This window comes from Notamacropus eugenii, chromosome 3 (assembly GCF_028372415.1).
Source record: "Notamacropus eugenii isolate mMacEug1 chromosome 3, mMacEug1.pri_v2, whole genome shotgun sequence".
Classification (NCBI taxonomy): Eukaryota; Metazoa; Chordata; class Mammalia; order Diprotodontia; family Macropodidae; genus Notamacropus; species Notamacropus eugenii.
The window spans coordinates 283137729-283160962 of record NC_092874.1 but is presented as its reverse complement, the minus strand read 5'-3'; the positions used below and the strand labels follow the sequence as shown (position 1 = coordinate 283160962).

The following is a 23234-nucleotide window of genomic DNA, read 5'->3' as shown; positions in this document are numbered from 1 at the left end:
ATTTGTCGGGTCAAGAAGCGATCACCAAACGTAGGACGGACCCAGGACTCAGGGTCCCGGGGGAGGAAACAAGACCCCCGACGGGGGGCGGTTTGGGTGGGGGTGTCCCGCACTGGGGGAGGCTTTAGGATTAAAGGGGGTTCCTAGTTCAAGGAAATCAACCAGTCACAAGCCCCGCCGGCGTAGCTGTCGGGGGAGGGGAGGAGATGGGGGTCGTTACCAGGGCGCAGAACAGGTGACCCCGGGGCTCTGCTCACAGTAGGCGCTTTCTAAGTGTTAGCGGGGTGGAACCTCTCCCCCGAGAACTCCCTTCTCCCGCTGCTTAGACAGGCGGAGGGCCGGGGCGGCCTCCCCGGGCCCGAAACCCCTCGCAGAGGCCCCATCCCCAGCCTCGGCGCGCCCCTCCCGCCCTGGGAGGCTCTCGGAGGCCCGCGGCCTCCCCGGCGGCGGCGTCACCCGGCAACTGCGGTCCGGGCGGCCTAGGCCGGGAGGCGGCAGCCGGGGCTGCTCTCAGCCGGCGGAGCGGGGACGGCTCCGTGGCCGCTCACCTGGTCCAGCGGACGCCCCCCGAGGGGGCGGTGCAAGGGCTCGCTCCCCTTCGGCCGCCGCGCTGACGCTCCGGCTATTCCACCGCCATAGACGCCGCTTCTACGGCCGTCGCCGCTGCCGGAGCTCCGGGAGCCGGGAAGGAGGCGGGACAGGGGAGGGGCAGGAAGAAGAGCAGGTCCCGCCGGTCCGATGAGGTCACTTCCGGTCCTCGAGGAAGGGGCGGAGCCGGCTCGCGAAGCGCCGGAGAGCGTGCGCGCGGGAGGAGCTGAGGAGGAGGAGTTGGAGCGGGATGGCGGTTTTTTTGACTCCGCGGTTTCGCAGGCTCAGCAGCCAGAACGAGCTGCGGCTTCCACGGCGGGACGGCCTCCGGCTTCGGCTTAGCGCCGGCAGCAGTATCCACCGGAGGAGAAGGCCATTTATCACAGGTGAACTTTTTTGGTAGGGAGAGAAAGGGGAACCGGACTTTGAATTCGCTTCCTGGAGAGTAGGGGCTTGGCCCCGCCCCTTTGGCCTGGCTCCGCCCCCAGCTGACCTTACGGGGGAAGCCTGTGCCCAATTGCACCTTATCTAGCCCTTCTTGTTTTCTGTGTAGCCCCGCCTATTCTGTGCCTAGTCCCTCCCCATTCTGATCTCAAATCGAGGGCAGCTTGTGCCCTATTCCCCCAACCATCTTATCTAGCCACGCCCACTCTCTGCCTATCCCCGCCCCCTCTTGCCTGGCCCCGCCCCCTCTTGCCCGGCCCTGCCCCCTACCTGGCCTTATCTAGGGCACCCTCCGCCCTATTCTCCCAGCTACTTTTTCTAGCCCCACTCATTCTCTTTGTATGGCCTCTTCCTCTAAGTAGTCTTCATCCTAGCTCCATAACCTGCCCAACCCTGCCCAGCTTCTGTCAAGACCACCTGCTTTGGTTATGTAATTCCTCCCATCCTTACCTAACCACCCCCCCTTGCTCAGTTCTGCCCCATTTCCTCCACTATCCCTGCCCCCCCTAACGTCTCCTCCCCCTACTTTGCCCTGTCCAGCCCCACCCTGTCCTTCACTTGGTCCCTGGTCGAGTATGGGGATGTAGCAACCCTACCTCCTTCCCAAATGGCCAACTCTTACCCTGAAATGCACTTGTGACCCTGTGCCAGTGTTGTCGGTGCCAGGGTGGGCAGCCTTAGGCAGACAGCTCTCTTTTGTGCTCCATGTAGGGAGAAGGTGTGTGGACCTTTGACTTTGCTTTTTTATGTATCTCTCCTCACCAAAAGTCTGGGGGAGAAAAGTAAGACGGATACTCAAAAGCCAAAAGGATCCTTATGTTTCTCCTTCCTCCCCTAGACACTGACAAGGAGCCCAGATGATTCTAATCTCCTTTCTACTCCCTGCAGAGCTATCCTAGCCCTCGGTCTAGTGGATGGGCTAATGAGCAATGAGATGTCTAGAAGGGAGGGAGGGAGGAGAAACAGGTTAGAGCATCCAGAACCCAGTAATGAGAGTTGGCTTGATGTGCCAACCTTGGTGTAAAGACAGAATGAAAATTACACTGCCCTAGTTTCAGAGTAGATAGTAAATTCTCACATATTAAAGGGATTCAGAATCCTGACGATGAATCTCAAATCAGTGAAATTTAGCTACGCAGGTTGAGTGCTGCTTTTATCTTGGCAGAGGAATATTATAGTGTAGTTATTTTAAATTTGGGTCACCATTAAAAATTGCAAGCATTTCATAGTTTGTATAAAAAGGAAGTTAAATTTATTATGAATTTGGCAAGAATATACATCACAGTTAAAGTTCCAAAAATAAGTTAAATTACGTATACATTTGAGTAATCTAAATTCCACAGCATATGCCTAAATGTTTTTTCAGGATGCTCTGGTCCTTTTCAAGCTACTCAGCTCTGGAATGGTATCATCCACTCCCTTCACACGCAGGTGGAAGTCAAAAGAAGACGGCAACATTTCCGAACTTATAAAGACTGTTTTACTGGTTCAGATGCTGTTGATGTAGTGTTAGGTCATCTTATGCAGAATATCTCCTTAAGCAGCTATGACATCTCCCGTCTCAATGGAGTGCGTCTTTGCCAAGCTCTCATGGATCACAAAGTATTTGAACCAGTAGGAATGAAGCTATTCAAAAGTGAAAAGGAATTGGAATTTGAAGACACAAATAGCAGTCTCTACAGGTTTCTGGGCCATAGTGCCACTCCTGGTTTATCTAAAACAGATGATGATCCTAAAAATAGGGGGTTTGATCAAATAAAAGCAGCAGCACTCACGAGGTTAGTGACAGTACAATACTACATGTGTACCTTAAACATTTGGAATTCTAAGTGAAGAAAAATGAGTATATTTTATTTTTAATAGAATGGAAGATGAAACGATTTCGAATCCTTTAGCACAAGAAATTGATGAGGAGACAATTGAAGAACTAATTCATACTATAAATGGGCATACAGCTTTTTCTCCAGATATCACAGTTGATAAACCAGTTCCTGTGCTTTCAAAAAAAGGTAATTGAAGAACTATTTGTATTTTTGATTGTGTAACAGAATTGTTTAAGGTGGTGATAATTAGTTATGATATCAGCCATTTGTGTAAGCCTTAATGTAGTGAAGGGAGAAGGATTTTGGCTGGAGGATGCTGCATATGTTCTTTGTACTGGTGAAAAAGGACTGTGTATACTTTAACTCAGCTAATTCAACAAATATTAAGTGTCTCTTATCTACAAGGCAGTGTGGTAGGTGCTGGAGATGCCAAAGAAACAGCCCCTACCTTCAAGAAATTTACATTTTGCTTTAAAAACGGTCTCAATTTTGAGCTCTTATTTTAAGTGAAAAGTAATATCTTTGCTCATTTTTACCAGAATATCTGAAATCCCCTCTGTTAGATGACTGGCTAAAGATGATCCGACCTGTCAGCACTTTCGTGGTCATGTTCTGCACAGGCATGGACTGTGCATCTTAAAATGTTTCTCTTCAGAACAGCATATGTTATTTCTGTTGTACAAATTCAAATAGCATTTGTGGCTGATAGAGACAATCTGTAACCATGGTTTACAAACTGAAAAGGTAAGAATTAAAATAGTAAGTTAAATTTCTAAAGATTAATAAAGTGAGAAAAGATAGTTCATCATGTCAAAAGCTAAATTTTTCAGGTACATAGAAACATAAATTCCCAGAATCCTTAAGCTAGAAGGGGCATTTAGATGGGTCATACAGTCCTGTTCCCTTTTACAACAGAAAACTAAGACTTATACAGAAAAACAGGCCTTCTAAATAACTTTCCCAAGGTCACACTACTGGTCACCAGCAGCACCAAAACTAGAACCTGAGTCTCCCATTTTAAGCCTCTTTTGAAACCACTTTGTAAAGTAGCAAACTGGAAAATGTCAGAAGTTAGAAACTGGAAAAAAGACTGACTGATCAGGGTTTTCGGATATCTTTGTCACAAAACTGGATTGCCACACTTTACAAGAAGGGGAAAAGAGCAGTATTTTAGTTTGCAGAGAGATTACCTTTTTTTAGCCTTTGTTTTTTAATAAGTCACTAATAAGGAATTTTCCCGGGTTCAAAGGTCCTTAAGAGAGTTGTTTTTAAAAAGACTTGCCATTTTTTCTATATGATTTCCTAATATCTAGGAACAACCCAACTTTTTTAATGTATCCATTTCTTTTACATGGAAAATAAAACATCCATAATAAAGTATTTAGTCCTCAAAATCAACTGCTGGCTCTTAAGGATATGTATGCACTTTGTCTCCTATTCAGTTACAGGTAAAAAATTAAGAACTTTTTGAGTTAAATAAGATTTGATAAACAGCATCTTTTAAAATCCCTATTTAGCAAGGCAAAGCAATCCCAAACTGAACTGACCATGGTACTTACCCACTACCATCTTACTTGGGGGCCATCCTGAATGGAAGAGAAAGATTTAGGCGCTGCCTTATCTGCATTGTAGAAGGTCCTCACCAAGAATTCCAACACTAATGAAATCATAAGTCTCTTAAAAAATAGATGCAGTTAGAAATTATGTAAGAATTAGGAAGCCATATTCAAAAATTAATTCTTTTTTATGTTTGGTAAATACTTCAAAAGATCCATGATTTCTTCTGTGTGGTTGTCTACTCTTTTCACCAACATAAAGTTGTAACCTTTCAGAGACAAGTTGCTTTTGCCAAGAAATTTGTCACTTGTTGCCCACAGTTGTGGCAGTGAGCCCCTTGGATGTCAGCTAGAATAGTCTTTAGGGAGTGGACACATAGGCCATCACTGAGCCCATACTCTAATCTTTCCAGTTTTGGTGAGACTGTCAGAGTTTGTCCTCTGCTGATGTCACCTTAAAAACCCAGGGTTCTCTTTGTGCCATAACAAGACACTGGAGCAGGACTTCCTTGGAGGAATTGGAAATTATAGTAACTTAAAGAGTCATTTGAGAGGCATCACTACAAAAAGGAACCACCTCCATATAGTTGGCAAATCCTTGGAGCCTGAAAAGTTCCTGGGTTAAAGGTTGAAAGGTATGACAAGCAGTGGAGCAATATAAGTCACATGGTGCTTTAGTTTGTATTGCTAGACTTGGAGCTGGGCAACAGAAGATGAGAGAGCTCTCCCCAACCAGTTCACCAGAACAGAATGAATCGTGATTGTTGGGCAAACAATAATCTCTGCTGACATCGTAAACAAATGAGCACTTACTATGTGCAAGGCATTGTTTGAGTCTTTTTGGTTATACATACACACAAAAGACTCACTTCTCTTTCCAGTTGGGGAGGTTATATATATGAAATAAAATAGGCAATGTTTTTTAAAAACTCTGATACAAACATCAGGTTAATGTTTAAATGTCGAAGACAGGAGTGTGCCTTGCCAGAGAGACCCAAATCATGGGTGTCCTAAAGCTTACTTGAGTCCCCTTAACCTAGCTCCTCTTACCTTGGGAATTATCCTCTCACATGAATTTCAGCTGCTTCCCCTAATGTGCTTTTGCCCAAAGAATATCCAGATTCAAGCTATTAAGCTTCCCTTTAGCCCCTGCTGCTCTTCAACAATCTTTATTCATCTTTTGTTAAGTCCCTAGTAAACTTCCCAGTCTCTCTCCTCAAGTCTGAAATCCCAATGCCACTCCTCCTCTCAAAGAAGTACCTGTTTCTAACTTCATGTACAAGAGACTCAGTAAATGCTCAGTAAATGTCTCCAGTAGTCCTGATCTGTATTTGACCATTGGACCCAGAGGGGTCTGGAAGAGAGAGTGAGCCTGGTGACTTTGCATAGCCCTCCGTCACTTAAATCCAATTCACTTGCAAGTTACCTCCCTGATGTCATGGTCCTCTCCTAGAACGAAGTACAAACAAAACAACACCAAATGCTTGTTGAGTTAAATTCACCATGATTATCTTTTTGCCTTTGTCTCTATGAAAATACTTTTTCTTCCCCTTTCAGCTTCATACACATCCTTCACAAGGCTTCAATGAAACTGGTCCCCATTCTTGGAATTCCCTCTCCTACCTTCTCTACCTATTGAATTTCTGCCTAGTGTTTAAATCCTAACTCAAACAGTACCTCTTTGAGTAAGCAATCCCTTGAGTCAGTAGTGACCTTTCTCCCTTCAGATCTCACATAATACCTTGTACGCTTATCATGGGCTCTTTTGTACTTGTCATTTTTCCCAGTACATTGACCAGGGTATTCTTCCAGTGTTCCTTTGGAATAGATAGCTCTAGAAAGCCTGCAAACTATAAACGTTGGTTGGCAGGTCCTCCCAACCCAGAAGGAAAGATTACATTCTATGAGTATTGTACTGGTTTCTGCTGTCTGCTAGCCAAAGACTTACCTAAGTTCAAGAATCACTTAGTTAGCCATAGGTAATGAATTTTTTAGCCACAGCATCTCTCAGAACTCTTATGAGTTGAGTCCCAGAGGAGTTATAATCTTTGTCAGTGGAGATGAAATCATTGGTAGGTAATTCAAGTATTAAGTGATGGGTGCCCCTCTACTAGGCCATAAGCTACATGAGGGCAGGGACTGTGCTTTATTTAATGCTGCATTTACCTCAGTGCCTAATCCATTGTTATGTACACATTAGGCCCTCAATGAGTATTTACTTGTTGAAAATAAACATCTCTTGACTATTCCAGCCGCTAGGGATGGTTCCCTCCTTTGAACTGTCATAGCATTTGTTCTCAGTATTACTAATTTGGAATAATATGCAGCTGTATATTGATGTTTAGCTAGGACGAACTACATTTCTTCTTTTTCTAAACAGATTGTAAGTTTCTCAAGGACAGTGACTGTATCTTAAGCTTCTTTGTATCCCCTACTGAGGGCCCAAATGCAGCCTATAATACTCTTGAGTAGAGCTGGAATCAGATTGAAAAGTAATTGGGAAATGTTTAACAAAAAATAAAAGCATAGTAAAATATAGATCATATTACATTTTTAAAATATGTGGCCCACAGAGATCCTTATATTTGTTTTAGTGGCCCCTTTTCTATTTGAGTTTGATGCCACTGACCTACGGGACTTTGCACTGTGGCATGCCCAGAGCAGGCATTTAATATTTGTTGAAGATACGGATGAAAGATTGAATGTATGTGATACCCTTGGTCCCATCCCCTCCTGTCTCCTCCAGAAGCTAGCCCCACTTAAAATTTTCCCCTAATTTTCAATCTCTCTCCATCCACTGGCTCCTTATCTGATGGCTACAGACATACTAAGATCTCCCCCTTCCTTAAAAAAAAAAAAAAATTTTAGTCCGACTACATAGCATGACTATAGTGAAAATGTACTCAATAGGAAAGTATATGTAGAACCTATACAAAATTGTATGCAGTCGTGGGGAGGGAGGGGGGTAGTGGGGGGTAGGTGTGGGGGGGATAAAATCTCAATTGTATGGCAGTGAATGTTAAACATTAAAAAAGAAAAAAAAGAAAAAAAAAAAAGAAAAAGTAGATTACCAACCTCAGAGTTTCCAAAGACAATCAAGTCTAATGAGATAAGAAATCTGATTTCAAAGAGCTATGTACGCACATTTTAACATGTTATTGTTCCTTCCTTCCATGCTGTGTACATTTCTTCCAGTGCTGTTCCACTTCTAATAGTAATTCATTAAAACAGGCCCGATTCAAAAAAAAAAAAATTTTCACTTAACCCTATGAACCTTTGAAGCTAATGAAACAGATCTGATCTTTTCTATTCTAACTTTACAGTGTGGTTCCAACCTGCCCTTCCTTCCTTATTTCAGATCATTCTTGCTAATGTACTATACATGCCAGCTAAACAGGTTGAATTGAAGGCCCTTGTAGTCCCTTTCATCTCCTTTCTCTGTGACTTGCCCTGACTCTCCCTCCTTATCACCACCTCTGGGAATCCCCCAGTTCCTTCAAAGCTCAACTCAAGTGCCTCCTTCATCACCTGGCCTTTTACTACATGACCTCGAGCTCATTGGTCTTGTAGATTCTTTGAAATGCCTTCTAGAGCAAACCCTTCCACCGTTCCTCACTCTTGCCCTAACCCAACTTGTCTCTTCAAGCAAAAGTACTCTTCATTGGACTCCTCTATCTACAACCTTTCCCTTCAGTTCATCTGACATCACTGCCATGCTCATCTCCTTGTGAACATGTCATCCCCTTACTCAGAAACATTCATGAGCCTCCCACTGTTTATCAAATGAGCTCCTGACCTTTGGGATCTGCCTCATTCTGGCCTCCCTCTCCCTCATCTCTCCTCTCCCCCTCCCCATTTATTACTAGATGACTTACTCTTTCTCGAACAGTGCTTTATGCTATCCCCACTTTCTTTGTTTATGAAGTCTCCTGTGCCTGGAGCACTCTACCTTCCCATCACTACCAGTCAAAAGCCAAGCCATCCTTCCAGGCCCCACATGGTCAGGGGCCACCCTGTCCATGATACTTTCCTGATTGGCCCCAGCAGACACCCTGTCCCCGTAACTGTGTGAGAGCTTTCCTTCGTATCACCGTTTGTATTTAAAGCACTTTTCATTTTCTTTCATGGCCTGTGACTGCTTTTGTACTTGGTTTGTACTCCTTTCTAGATTGTAAACTTCATAAAGGCAGGGACTTAGGTCATTCTCTATCACTTACTGCACTACGTCACACATTTTTGTAGTTGTTCAGTCATGTCCAGCTCTTTGTGACCCTATTTGAGATTTTCTTGGCAAAGATCCTGGAGTGGTTTGTCATTTCCTTCTCTAGCTCGTTTTACAGATGAGGAAACTGAGGGAAACAGGGTTAAGTGATTTGCCCAGGGTCATACAGCTAGTAAGTGTCTGAGGTCAAATTTGAACTCTGATCTTCCTGACTCCAGGCCTGACACTATCCACTGCACCACCTAGCTGCACACTTTGTACACAGTGGTGCTCAGTAAATGAATAACCTTGAATTGGCCCAGACAGTATTTGGGTAACAGTAAAAAAAGTACCCTTGCTGACTTTTTTCTTGATATGTTTCCTCACGCAGCTTTTTTTGTTTTGGTCCATTGAATCCTGAACTCTGAGAGACCACCAAATTTCTGTGAAGGGTTTTGAAAATGCATTATGAAGACCCCTCCCCCTTCTGGATGTTCATAAGACCATGCATCGTTCATAGTTCTAAAGGGTCATCAGAGGCCATCAAAGCCAACCCCTTATTTTAGATCTGAGGAGTCTGAGACCTGTGGAGGTGAAGGCACTTTTCTGATGCCACGCAGCAGGTGTCAGCTCCCTATCTTCACTGCAGACTGTCTCCCTATAGTAGCATGTGGCCTCCTTCAGTAATTGTATGAATTTCAAAATACGTTTTTTAATATTCAAAAATGAATACTGGACAAAGTTTCGTTTAGCAATCTAAACAGAAAACAAAGTTTAACTTTATTTTTAAGCTGAGGACTTTTATAATTTAGTGAGGAATTTGCTATATAAATCTTGTACTAACAGAGAGGAAAAATTAGAGAGTGAATATTTACAAAGATATATTGAAGTACGATAAATATCACCAGTACAGAAAGACTTTCTCCATTGGGCAAAAATGCGGTTATGGAAGAAAAACAGTTGTCGAGATATAAAAAAGGATCAGATTGACTTTTTAAAATAAGAGATATCAACATTGAGCCTTATAGCATCGTAATTTCAATTCACAAGTCAATGGATAAAAATCTTGTTTGAAAAATGTCAGTTTTAAACAGTGCTAAGAATAAACAATGAGTTGACTCTTGGCCTGTATACTTAAACGGTGACCTGGATGCATGAAATAAGTACAGGTTTTCAGTACTTAAAACACTGTATTTTAGGAAAATACTCCATGTTTTAAGGAAATACCCCATGAAATTTTTTTACAAAGTAGAATCATGGAATTTTGGAACTAGAAGGAACTTTACAAATCATTTAGTCCAAGGGTTCTTAACCTTTTATGTGTCATGGATCCCCTTGGTAGTCTTAGGAAGCCGATGGACCTGTTTTTCAGAATAATATTTTTTGAATAAATAAAATATTTAGGATTACAAAGAAAATCCCTGATCTAATCTAATCCCCTCATTTTAGGGAGATAGTATGATATAACCACAAGGACAGTGGACTTAGAGTCTCAAGATCAGGCTTCCATTCCTACCCCTATCACTTTCTAGCTATGTACCTGTGAACAAATCACTTCTCTTGCTCTCAGTTTCCTTATGGGAAAATGTGGATAATAAGACTTGACCTGTCAACTTTATAGAACTGTTATAGTGCATAAATGAAAAAATGTGCATTGAGACCATCTTGGGCCCAGAAGGAGCTCCATCAGTAGAAACCCTTCTGGTCAAAGGCACAGACAGGCTTGGCCTGTGTCCATGTGTCTTCTAGACTCTTGACAGTTGTTCTGTAATGATGACCAAGGTGTGGCTGCCCCTTCTGCTTTCTTAATTTCATTTTCTTATACCAACCCCTCTGTTAGCTATTTCCTTATATAGCTTTTTAAAAAAACAAACTTCTGAGTTTCAGAGCATTTTCTGGCAACTAGAGAGTACAGTAGATAGAGCACTAGACCTGGAATCAGGAAGACCTGAGTTCAAATCCTGCCTCAGATGTTACCTGTGTGATCCTGGGCAAATCACCTAATCGCCATTTGCCTCGGTTTCATCTGTAAAATGGGAAAAATAGCATTCCCTCCCAGGACTTTTGTCAAGATCAGATGAGGTGATATATGTAAAGCACTTTGTGGTCCTTAAGGTGCTTGATGGATGCTAACCCTTATTGTTCCAGCAACCTTGTGAAGTAGGTAGTACAAGCATCGTTGTTCTTATTACCAGTGAGGACGCAGAGAATCTTCAAATGATTTGCCCAGGGTGAAACAGTTAGTGTCAGTCAGTCAATCAACTGTCACCAAGCATTTTCAAGTACTTAATAGATGTGCTAAACTGTGGTGATCCAAATTATGGCAAAAATAATCTCTGCCGCCAGTGAGCTCACATTCTAATTGGGGAGACACCAGGCAAAAAAAAAATTGTGTACAAAGTTTACACAATGTAAATGGGACGACTTCTCAGAGGAAGCAGACTAGAGTGGGTGGAACTGGGGAAGGCATCCTGCGGAAGGTAGAATTTGAGCTGATTCATGAAGGAAGCCAAAGGTAGAAGGGAGGAGAGAGTATCAAAGGTGCTGAGTAGGGTGATGGAGTGAGTGTGGAGGCAGAATTCAAACCAAGGGTTTACTGGGCCCATGTACACGGTTCCATGGGCTCCACCCAGTGCTTCTCACTTTGTTCCTGCCTAGATGGTTTTGCAAACCCTCTGCTCTTTTCTGAGGAATCTTTATTTTCAATTTATTGAATTGCAGTTATTTTTAGAATTGCCATTTTCCTCCTATCTGCATATCCTTTCACAGAGTATCATATTCTTATAGTGTGCTGAGAATTATTTTTTTTCAATTCTGCATATTGTGAGACAGAATGGCATAAGGGAGAAAGTGCTGGTCTCAGAGCCAGGAAGACCTGGGTTCAAGTCTAGCCTCTGGCATATAATGGCAATGTGACTGTGGGCAAGTCACTTTGCCTCTTAGTGTCCCCAGAAAACTCATTAGAGGATAAATTGAAAGTAAGTGTGAAGATCTGCCTTAGTTGAGTAAGTTTCTTTACCCACAAAATCCCTGGACTGGACCACAACTGTTGCTAATTAGTAGAAATACCTGATTGGAAATAGGTTATTGGTTTATATGCCTGACTGATGATATTTTTTTTCTTGTCCTTTCTTAAGTTGTGGAAGATGTATGGAAAGAGCAAACATTGTTAAGACTCCTCCAATTAATTCACCTTCCAGTCTTAGAAAGTATTTTAGAGCCACCAATAAAAAACCAGAATGTTCAGTTGAACCGAGAGGAAGATCTCATCATCTCCAACACTTGCTTAGATAGAGAGGTTATTCATGGCCTCAGTTTGTCTGAGTAAGTATGCGTCTTTATTATCAGACAGATAAAAGGTTAGATAAATGATTGTTGTTACATGTTATTATATGTTATATAAATAAATGTTGTTACTGCTGAAAGCTTTCTTGCTCATATTTAGTATTTGGTGGTGTAAGTCACACAGGAATATAGAATGTGACATTGTTCTAATATAGAGATATGGATGAATTTTCTCACATTTCTGTATTCAGTATGTGTGTGTATATACACACACATGCATGCATGTGTGCACACACACACACATACACACACTCATTGGATCCAGCGTAATCTGAATTGTGTACTCTAAAATCAGGACAAATAAAAGTTCTCTTTCTGAATTGGCCCCAGCCCCTGTTGCTCCTTGCTTGTATATAAGGAAATGCAGAAGTTCACACATGGTTTTCATTTAGCCTTTCCATGTTGTTCTTTATGGTTTGGTTTCTTGGTTTGGTTTGGTTTTTTAGTACTCAGATACTTAAATGGATCTGTGATCTCACTGATGTACTTGGGCCATGGGAGTTAAATGAAATGGCCTCTTGGTCTTTATTTCAGGGATGTGATCACAATCCATCCATGCCTGCTCCACTTTGGATTCTTATTTGGGGCCCTCCCCTAAGTTCACCATAGCATATCCATGCATCATGCCTGAGGTCTTCCTTTATCTTCATATATGAAGATGCTACTAGCACCCATTAGACAACCCAATGGTTGATCCCAGCTTTGGTCACATGACTACATTCCTGTTTTTGTTTTTTTTTTAATCTTTTGGTCTTTACATTACTTTCATTTCTAAATACATCCCTCTTCCTCCTCTGTCCAGCAACTTAACAAAAATTTAAAAAGAAAGAAAATCTTAAAAAGAGTTCAGTAAAACTAACCAAGTCTGGTAGAATCGTAGTAGGTGTCCCCACAGTCTCAGTGCGGCTTTAAAGCTCTAATAGCTGAAAAGACTTAGGTGACCTCTTGTTTCCACCTCGGCAAAAGGAGGAAGGTAAGCCTTCTCAGAACTGCATGGTAGTCCTTGTATGAGTTGTGTGCATGGTTTGCTGAGCTCACTCTGCGTCAGTCCATGTCAGCCTTCCCATGAGTCTCTGAATTCTTTGAGGCATGTTTAGCCTTTTTGTTTAGCCTTTTCCTCAGTCTAATTTTTTTCCCCAGTTCTTTGCTTCAACAAAAAGTGCTGCTGTGAATATTTTGGTGTGAATGGAACCTTTCTATCTTTTACCTTTTGGGGGTGTACGCTTAGTAGTAGGATCTCTGGGTTGAGGGCTATGTATGTTTTAGGTACTTTTCCATGCATAATTACAGTTTGCTTTCCAGAATGTTTGGACCAATCCATAGCTCTACTAACAGTGTCTTTCCATAGACCTGCCATCGTTAACTATTCCCATTCTGGGGTCATCTTTGCTGGATGTGAGATAAAACCTCAGATTCTTTTGATTTGTATATTTCTTATATTCAGTGATGTTAAGAGTTTGCACTTATTTCCTAGAGAACTCTCTCATTCATATTCTTTGATCACTTGTCCCTTGGGAATGATGCGCCATTTCTGTGGTTCTTATTCCTAGCTCAGTATTGACTCATAGCTCAGTGTTGCCCCCACTCACACTCTTCATGGCTCTTTCCATTGCCTCCCACACCCCAGTGAAACTCATGTTTTATCATTTAGGGACTAAAATGTAGTTAGTAAAATGAGAGACTTTCATTTCAGGGAGAAGTTTGGGGTCCTTAAAGGAGCTCTGGTTTCCCAAAGACAGTCCTGCTCTCTCCCCTGTTTAATCCTGGGCCCAACATAAACTGATGGACAATACATCAAATATTACTTTGATAATCTTAAATATCACTCACTGCATTTACTTATATAAATTTAGTTTTCTGTTGAAAGTTTATATGATACATATACATACATGTTTATAATATAGTATTAAACAATGCTTTTTTGCAGTTAGAAATGTTAATCTATGATTCATTCTTTTTTCCAGGATTGACAATTGGCTCAACGCAGCAATTGAATGCTTGGAATATTTCCCAGACCAGCTAATAGTGATGGTTAGTCAACAGCTAGTTCAAAACACTAACGAAGAAACAAAATTGAATATTCATAAGAAGATATTCTTTGATGTTATAGTAAAATATTATAATCAAGAAAGAGAATGTTTACTTAATGACAGTTATTCTGATGTTCATTCAGGAATTATTGAACTTCTGGGTAAGAGTGAACTTTCAAGGAGGAAATATTTAATCTTAAGTTACTTTTTATCACATATATTTAGACTCAGTGCTGAAGATGGAGAAATTTAATTACTTTTGCATTTCATACATACCTTCTTATGTTCTTTGAATCTGGTGACATTTTAGCAAGACTCACACTGTCAAGTGACTTTTCAAGGTCTTTAAGTGGCCACACATTTTAACATCTAAACTAAGTACTGGGCTTCATTGCATGGCATTAATTCAACTACTTCTGACCTATAGCATACTGATATTTAAAGCCCCAATATTGTGCCATTTGTTGACGTGCATTTTGAACTGTTTGTTCCACCCATAACAGAGAAGGGGAAGCGAGCAGAAGCTCTGGAAGCTTCTCAGCTCTACCTGAGGCTCTTGTTCCCCAACACCAGGGAAGAGTTACGAAGACTCCTGACATTTATGGCCATAGCGTCAGACCCTCATGGCTACAAGTTACAAAAACAGGTGTGACCAGTATTTGAAATGTGAACGCTTTTGCATTTTTCTCTTGTTCTTCTTATAAAATGGCTGATTCCTGTTAACTTTATTTCTTTTTTTTTGCAGTATGATAATAGAACAGTGGTCATGAAGATGCTTACCAAAGCTGTTTTGCAAAACAAGTCATTGTCAAAAGGACAAACTGAGCAACTGGTCCAATTTCTGTTAGAAAACCATTGTGAGCTTCTTAAGGTATCTTTTTTATTTTCCCTTGGCACATTTACGCTGAGCTAGCCTTCTTCCATTTTATTTAGGTAACTTTTTACAAGCATCTGCCTTTTCTCCCCACCCCACTGAGCAGTACAAATAAAACCTTCCCAGCGAGTTTGCAGATGCCAACCAAACAAGCTCCCACGCCCTCGTTCTGCATTTGCAGTCCATCCCTCTGTAGCAGAAGCAGCCAGTCGGTTCAGTCCTCCCAGCACTGCGCCTTGACCAGGGAGCTCCGGTCTTTCCCAAGTGTCTTTTCTTTGTGATGTTGTCATTGTATACGCTGTTCTCACTCTGTGAATTCAGCTGTTCCAACACCCCAGAGCTAAATGACAGGTGAAAGTTCGTCCATGTCTTTCTTAATTTAAGTGATGACAGCATGTAATGGCTCAGCACTGCCTCCTGATGCTAGATCACAGAGTAATACTTTCAGGTGCAAAGGTGTTAGTGTATTATTTGAAGTTTCTGTTATACTGGGTATAACATCTATGGCAAGCAGTTCTTCTTTGGGGTACCACTGCTCCCCCCTCAAAAAGATCTCTATGACTGTTATCTCCTCTTTCACTGGCCACAGTCAGAAAACTGAGTTTGAGCCCAGCTTAACCATTAACTGTGTGGCTATAGACTTGTTTTTGAATCTCTCCGAGTCTTGTAGTTCTCATTTGTAAAATGAGGATAATAATCTTGGCACAGTCTGGAGGAGATGCAGGCAGTTACTGTGCTTGGAGTCAGAAGATCTGGGTTAAAATCCCAGTTGTGTGATCGTGAAGCTGTGAATCAGCCTCACCAGTTCTGGAAGACAACTTGGATAATAACAGAATTCGCCTGAAGGAAAACAAAGGTCAAGAATTTCTAGTGAAATAATGAAAAAAATGCACAGCAGCTAGCAGTACCAGATCTCAAACTGTACTACAAATCAGCAAAACAGCTTGGTACTGATTTAAGAAGTAGAAAGGCATATGTATTGTACAGTACAAAGGAGCACAGGATCCTAATATTTCAGAAGCCCAAATATCTGAGCTATTGTAGAAAGAACTCAATATTTGACAGAAAACCATTGATAAAAGTGGAAAACAGTTTGGCAGAAACTAGGTATAGACCAAGTTATTTCCAGTCCTTAACAAAATACCTGGCATATACAGTAGGTGCTTAATAAGTATTTATTGGTCATATACCATATACCAAGATAAATTTGAAATGAGTATACAGCAAACATAAAGGGTGATTTAAACAGATTAGAGGAGCAAGGAAGAAACTGCCAGGTCTATAGATGAGGAAGAATTCATCACAAACAAACAAGAAATAGAGTCACAAAGGTAAAATGGACAGTTTTGATTACATAAAATTTAAAAGGTTCTACACAAAACCAGTGTGGCTAAAGTTAGAGGAGAAGCAGGTAGAAGAGAAAAATTATTGTAGCAAGTTTCTCTGATAACATTCTGATTTCTAAGATATATAAGTAACTGATTCAAAGATACAAAAATAAGAGCCATTCCCTAATCGATAAATGGTCAAAGGCAGTTTACAAAGGAAGAAATGCAAACTATCAAAAGCCATATGAAAAAATGCTCTGAATCACTAGTAATTAGAGAAATGCAAATTAAAACCTATCTGGGGTTCCACATTCTACCCATCGTAGTTGAAATGTTTATCAAAAAAAGGAAAATGACAAATGTGACAAGGACTATTGAAAAATATGTGCATTAATGCATTTTTGGTGTATCTTTGAGTTGGTGTAACCATTCTGGAAAGCAATTTAGAATTTTACTCCAAAAGTTATTAAACTAAACCGAAAAGAGATAGAAGAAGAGGACTCATGTACAAAACTATTTGTAACAGCTTTCTTTATGGTGGCAAAGAATTTGAAACTGAGGGAATGGCTGAACAAATTATGTTGTATAAATGTAATGGAATACTATTGTGCTATAAGAAATGAAGAAGGTGATAGTTTCATAGAAACCTGGGAAGACATGAACTGGTGCAGGAATGAAGTGGGAAAAGCTAGAACAGTTAAAGAATGATAACAGCTCTGATCCATACCATGATGGACCACAGGACTCACCATGAAGCATGCTGCCAACTTCTAACAGGTCATGTACAGAGTATAGACTGAGACTTTTTTTGAGTGGGAATGTGTTTTGTTTGTTAATATTTTTCACAAGGTCTTCGTTTTTCTTTCTTTTTCAATTAGGCAATGGGAGGGGAAGAAAGTAGGTTTTGGTTAATTGAAAAAAAATAGTTTTTAAAGACCTGATTCAAATCCCCACCAAAAAGAAAACTTGGAATTAGATGAGAATCAACAATCCCCCTACTGAGCATATAGTTTAAAAAAGTCAAGGACAGGAAGGACAGTCCCAAATATTCCAAAACATTTACAGCAGTACCTTTTGTGATGGTAATAAAACTAGAATGGAAAGAAAGTGCCCATTGAATGGAAAATAAATGAAAAAAATCATAGAATACTAATGTATTTGATTATTGTGCTGTAAGAAATGAAAAATGTGAGGAATTCTGAGAAAGATAACTTGTTTATATTGTATAGAGAGAAGAAAGAACAAAGAAAATAGTGTACACAGCAACTCCCATAATGTTTTAAAAACCACCAAAAGGCAGCTGGGCTGCAGGTAATTGCAAAGAGTGATCCATTTTGATTTTGGAGAGCAGACAATCAAAAAAACCCAATTTCCTCCCCTATGAAGAGAGGTGGTGAACTCTTGGGTGAACGGCTCAGGGCTGCCTCTGCATACTAACTTTAATGAACTGCTTTCCTATTTAAAAGAGAAAGCTCAGGGGCTGGAGACAGGGAGAAGGTCGTTGTATTGGGAAATGACTTAGAAAAAAAAAAAAAGGAAAGAAAGAGAAGCAGAACCTACCAGTAACAACTGTGGGGGACAAGAAGTTCCTTGGAGCTTTGCCAGAGACATCAAGTCCCTAGCAGCCTACTCCTGATGGGAATAATGTCGAAATCAAAGCCAACTGGAAGAGGAGTTTTTCTTGACTTTATGAAAATGTTTTCCTGCACTTAGTGTGATTATGATGGAAGTATTAGTTAACATAGCTTTGAGAAATGCTCTGATTTGTTAAATACAAATCATTTGTGGATTCACTACAGCTGGACTTCTTGGCCACTGATGGTGAACCTAGTTTCTAGCAAAGTCTGGACTTAAAATAATGAAACATTTTCTTTTTAAAAATATTTTTTAATTTTTACTGGTAATAGGCATTTTGTAGAGTTTTTAAAGTTTGCAGAGGGCATTATTTTCAGGACCCTCAAAACAACCCTGTTAGAAAGACAGTGGAGGCATTATTATCTCCGTATATAGATAAGAAATCCATGGTCAGAAATTATGTGACCTCCCCACGGTCACATTGCTCGTGTCAGAGGTAGGATTTGATCCCAGGTCTTTCTGACTCTATGTACACCTTATCCAATGTGCCTTCAGCTAAATTATGAATTAGATTTTACTACTGATGAATTCTGGACAGAAACCATATCTTATATTTTTAGTTCTAATTAAATCAAATGTTACCTGTTTTTGTATAGACACCTTTGAATTTGTTGGACTTGGTCAGTAGGAAAGTCAAAAGCCTTCTTCATGGAGAAGATCCAGATCTTATATCAGGTACAACCGTGTACATCTTGCATTTAAATTCAGTAAAGTTCTATTACTTAAGCACAGCCTAAATTTAAGGCACTCTGTTTGCTGCTCACATTATAAACAGAGAGGCTCTGCCCCAACAAAACTTAGGATGTGGGGGTTGGCAAGGGTAGGGAGAGGAGCTGAGACAAGTGCACAAATAACTAATATGTAAATTATATGTTAGAGTGTAATTAAGTGCATAGAAGTGAGATTGGCATGGAAGGAAGGCTGCACAGAAGAAGGTAGCACCTAGTTTGGCCTTAAGGAAAAGAAGTGTTTCAGTAGACAGAGATTGTCACTTCAGGAATGGAGGAGGTGGGATGTACATGTGCAGGAAGGGATACAGTGAGTTTTGGTGTTTTATCAAGTTGTCAAGTCAATTTTCCCCCCACTATTTCTAGGGCAAGTGGAATGGCATGCCAGTTCTTTCTTACAGAGTTTTCATTGCACTGTTCTTTTGCCAAGTAGGTGATAGCCTCTCTAAAATGTCTGGTTTTTTGGCTACTTTGTTTATATTCTTACCTCCTTTTATTTCTACTGACTTTCTCATTTCTGTATTGTGTTTACAGGTGAGGGTGGGGATGGTCTTCAGGATAGGGAGTTGGACCCAAGAAAACCATGCCAATGCCTTTTCTTTCTCATATCCACTATGCCCAAGAGCTTTTTAAGAACATGCAAGTGGTTCTTATGATCCTAATTATTAAAATTCATCTTTGCAGAATTTGTAGTCTAAGTTCAGACAACACCACCTTTATGTGCCAAGCTAAAAAGCAGAGAAAACAGCAGCATTGTAGGAAAAACAGCACTGAAAATGCCCGGGAATTTACAGGAGACAATTGTAATGAGCCATTAATGAAGTCTGTGGCTTCAGATATCTGTTCATAAATGGACAAAATCCAGCTGAGACTCAAGATCAGCTAAATATCAAAGTTAAGGAGGAAAATGTGACATTATTAGCAAGTAGTGGAACATGGTCCTCAAATGGAGTACCTTATTCAAAAGGAGGAGGGTCAGTCCAGTGAGAAGAGTAACATCGTATGTTAAGAACATCCTGTTCCTTGTGAGGAAATTGAGGAAGTGGACAGGAGAACAAGCAAGGGTGAGAGTGTTTGAGTAAAGGTGAGAGAAGCAAGAGTAGAAGCAGTTTTGTCTAGAGCCCCAGAATAGGAAAAGGAAATAAATGAGTTTGGGAAAGGCATGAGGGCATGATCTAAATTATCCTGACACGTACTGGAGTGCTCCCTCTGCCCAAAGTACTAATAACTAACAGTGTCCTGCTTGCCTTAATAATTCCATCATTCAGTCAATCAGTAAGCATATTTTAAGCACTTTCTATGTGCCAAGCACTGTTAGGTACTAGATACAGAAATGCAAAGGTGAAATAGCCCTTCCTTTCAAAGAGCTTATGTTCTACTGGAAGGGTACAGCTTGTCTCCTAGGAACACTGGAGGGATTAGCAAAGGGAACCTCTTTTCTGGACCTGCTTCTCACCAATCAAGAACTGGTTGATGGACTATTTGTGCCCGACCTGTAGTAGAGCATTCTCAGATTTGTCTGATCAGCCAGTCGGACACACTGTGACTTTAACCTAGTGACGTTGTTTTGGTCCTCTTCAAGAACAAAGGCCAACAACCAAGGATCAGACCAGATGATGACCAGCTCTGCAAAGCTGGCTGTGCTGATTAGTCATGAAGGCCTTTGTACTTTTAGGTCACCCAGAAGCACAGAAACCTTAACGGAGGACAGTACATAACATGAATATCATTCAGGTCTTGGAAATACTGTATTGAGCATGACAGACTTGTTCATAAATGCATCTTAGCGTAGTACTTCAAGAGTGATGTAAATATTTTTGTTTTCTAAACTGCCTGATTTTTATTTTAAGGTTTCACGTTCTGTCAGCGTTTAACTCATGAAGAATATGAGGGACAAAAACAAAGGACAAGCGAAGAGCTGCAGCACTTGATTTGGGAGATTAACATAAGCTCTAGTATTCCTTTCAAACAGAAAAAGAAACTGATGAAGGAATTTCAGAAACATCACCCGTCAGCTTTAAATGAACATTTCAGGGGCAAGAAATTGGATGCCGTTTTGCACACTGGGGTTTTGTAGAGGGTAGAAAGCTTTTTTCTTTATTCCAGTTCCTTTTTAATACAGCCAAATTAACATTTTTAGTAGAAGGAATAGGATGAAAAGTATAGCCTCCAGATGCCATGTTTATTCAGCAAGCATTTAACTTTTAAAAAGAGGCCAAATTCATTCCTCAGTTATGCTATGGAATCACTTATTTTTGCTCTACTGAATAGTTTACACTACTGAATGACTTAGAAGTTATGCTGCTACTGTTGGGGGTCTGAGGCAGTCAGATCCCTGAGAAGTCTTTCTGGATATCAGAGAGGAAACATTCCTCGTTGAAGCTCTGGATGACAGTCTTTCTACACTGGTTTCCCTTTGCTGCTAGTGACTCAAGATGATCCAAGGTGTAATACAGGAGAAGAGCACCTTCAGTGTGACTGCTCCTTCCTCCCATGTATATCGTAGCCATCCCCATCTTCATAGCCTTTCCATTCTTGTCCATGCCTTTCATCCTGCACAGGTTCATTCCATTCCAAGCATCTCAAGCTTTCACCTGCTTATTTTATATTTCATGTTTACCAAGGCACCACTCTGCATGTGGGCAATTTCCTTTCTCTCTTTTGCTATAATACTAGCCCTTTCCTAGGCACACACTTCCCTGATTATAGCTTTATTGCTACTTCTTAAGATAATATGCTACAGCTTACTTATTCCCACCATAATTTTTTTCTTTTAAATTTTATTTTTTCCAATTAAGCATTTTTTTCTCACTTCTACTGAACATCAAAAAATTTTTTTAATTAAAAAACCTCAACTAAAAATAAAACCCTCATAACAATATGCACAGTCAAGTAAGATAAATCCTCATAGTGCCTGTGTCTCATCCTGCATTTTCTGTCCATCACCTCCCTTGCAGGAGGTGACTTGCCAGCTTTCATCTTCCAGCCTCTGTAATCGAGATGTAGCATTGCCCTCATCAGAATTTTCATCTTTTTACAGTCCAAAGGTTTTCATTATAATAAATATTGTTATCATTGTATGAAATTTATCTCCTGGCTCTGCTTAATTCTTTCTTCTCCAGTTCACACAAGTCTTAGCTTTCTCCAAAATTTCTTTTTCATGATTTCTTATGACGTAAGATTCCATTACACCCACATATCATAATCATTCCCCAATAAGTAGACAAGAAACCCTGCCCTCTTAGTTTTAAAGGTTTTGCTACTGTACATATTTTTGTACGTATGAATCCTTCTTTGATCTCATCAGGTTATAGACTTAATACTGGATCAAAATGTATGCTTAGTTCAATGACTTTTGGATCAGTTTCAAATTGCTTTCCAGAATGGTATGGCCAGTTCACAGCTCCACCAGCACATGCATCTTTTCATTGCCTCTGGGGTCACCAATTTTAATTATTCTGAGAGTGTGTGTTTCATAATTCACAACCCTGAGGTATCACTGACAGAGCTTTGGCATTAAAACGGTGCATATTTATGGCAATGAGCAGTTTAGAACTATTGCAAGTGTTAAGTTCCCCAAATAGGATATATTCATCTCTTCACCTATTTATTCTAAGCCAACCCTATGCAACAGATGGATTAATAACTCAATGAGTCCATCCAGTAGCATGTCATAATCTGGACAATCTTTGTCATACACTTGGTCATGCAATTGTAGATGGTTCTTCTATCAAAAGTAGGAAATAGCACCTACATCCCACGAGTGGTGGAAGGCCAAGTGAGATCAATTAACATGTGCAGAACATTTTATAAATCTTATATCTTGGCAATTTGTATTACTGTCTGAAAATAATAGGTAAAATTTAGTTAATTGAATACCAAATAACTGTTCAGAAAACTGGCATTTGAATATAGCAAGTCCCCTGCCCTAAAGGTGCTTAGCATCTGTTGTAGAAAAGAATTGAGCAAATAACTATAGTAGAGAACATGGAGGCTGTTTAGTGTAATGGCTGGAACAATGGACTAGAAGTCAAAGACTCAGGTTCTGCTCCTAACATAACCACCCACTTGTGATCTTAGGGAAGTCATTTCCCGTCCCTGGGCTGTAGTTTTGTCATATAAAACTAACAGCATGAGCTAGATATAGGGCCTCCAGAGAGGCACAAAGTGCCAGGGACCAGGGAAGCCCATGACTTTGACCAGGAGGCCGGGGAGAGGACTTGGTGGGTAGTATGTAGCAGGAAAGCACTGTGTGCCATAATGGTGCTTGTCGACCAGCTGGAGACCAGCTGAAACACAAAGTAAATATGTATATAATATATATAAATACACATATATATATATATATATATATATATATATATATATATATATATGCGCAAGACAGAGCAAATATGGTTGGAAAGAAAGGCTGAGCTGGGCCTTCTGTGGCTAAGCAGTTGGGACCTTATTCAGTGGGCAGTGGGGCATCACTAAAGATCTCCAAGGTGGCAGACAAGTTTCTTTTGCCATATTACACAAGAGGAATCTGGCGAAGAACCAACCCAGAAGAGTCTTCACAGTCACAAGGCTGGCTCTGTTTCACAGAAAAGCTTGCAACAATGAAAAGCACTGGGCAGTTTCCCCAAGGCAGCCCAGTGTCACCGCAATGTGTATTTAGATAAATGTTTGGATTGAGCAAC

The 23234-nt window shown here is 40.6% G+C and overlaps 2 protein-coding genes and 1 long non-coding RNA gene across 6 annotated transcripts in view; 1 reads left to right on the top strand and 2 right to left on the bottom strand.

Annotated features, from left to right (window-relative positions):
• Window positions 1-678, bottom strand: part of SCYL2 (SCY1 like pseudokinase 2) — a 58800-nt gene extending 58122 nt beyond the window's left edge. Inside the window, exon 1 of one of the 2 annotated variants that reach the window (XM_072655674.1) lies at window positions 549-678. The gene's annotated coding sequence lies outside the window, so the exon portion shown is untranslated. The remainder of the gene's footprint in view (window positions 1-548) is intronic. The other variant, XM_072655675.1, reaches the window with a different exon arrangement.
• A 154-nt stretch (window positions 679-832) lies between these two features.
• Window positions 833-21641, top strand: DEPDC4 (DEP domain containing 4). 3 transcript variants are annotated; one of them, XM_072655676.1, is made up of 10 exons: window positions 833-974; window positions 2399-2810; window positions 2896-3041; window positions 11750-11936; window positions 13922-14148; window positions 14491-14633; window positions 14733-14858; window positions 18421-18499; window positions 18919-18981; window positions 20403-21641. In XM_072655676.1, the coding sequence occupies exons 1-10, from the start codon at window positions 839-841 to the stop codon at window positions 20627-20629; spliced, it is 1746 nt and encodes a 581-aa protein (XP_072511777.1). In that variant the 5' UTR covers window positions 833-838; the 3' UTR covers window positions 20630-21641. The 3 variants fall into 3 exon arrangements, with proteins under 3 accessions (XP_072511777.1, XP_072511779.1, XP_072511778.1); XM_072655678.1 differs by lacking the exon at window positions 20403-21641 and adding an exon at window positions 19087-20396; XM_072655677.1 differs by lacking the exon at window positions 18919-18981.
• Window positions 2262-5179, bottom strand: LOC140534547 (uncharacterized). The gene is made up of 3 exons (XR_011977358.1): window positions 4415-5179; window positions 3392-3591; window positions 2262-2658 (listed from the first exon to the last, which is right to left on the bottom strand). It is a non-coding gene; the product is annotated as an uncharacterized lncRNA (long non-coding RNA).
• Window positions 21642-23234: the final 1593 nt, after the last annotated feature.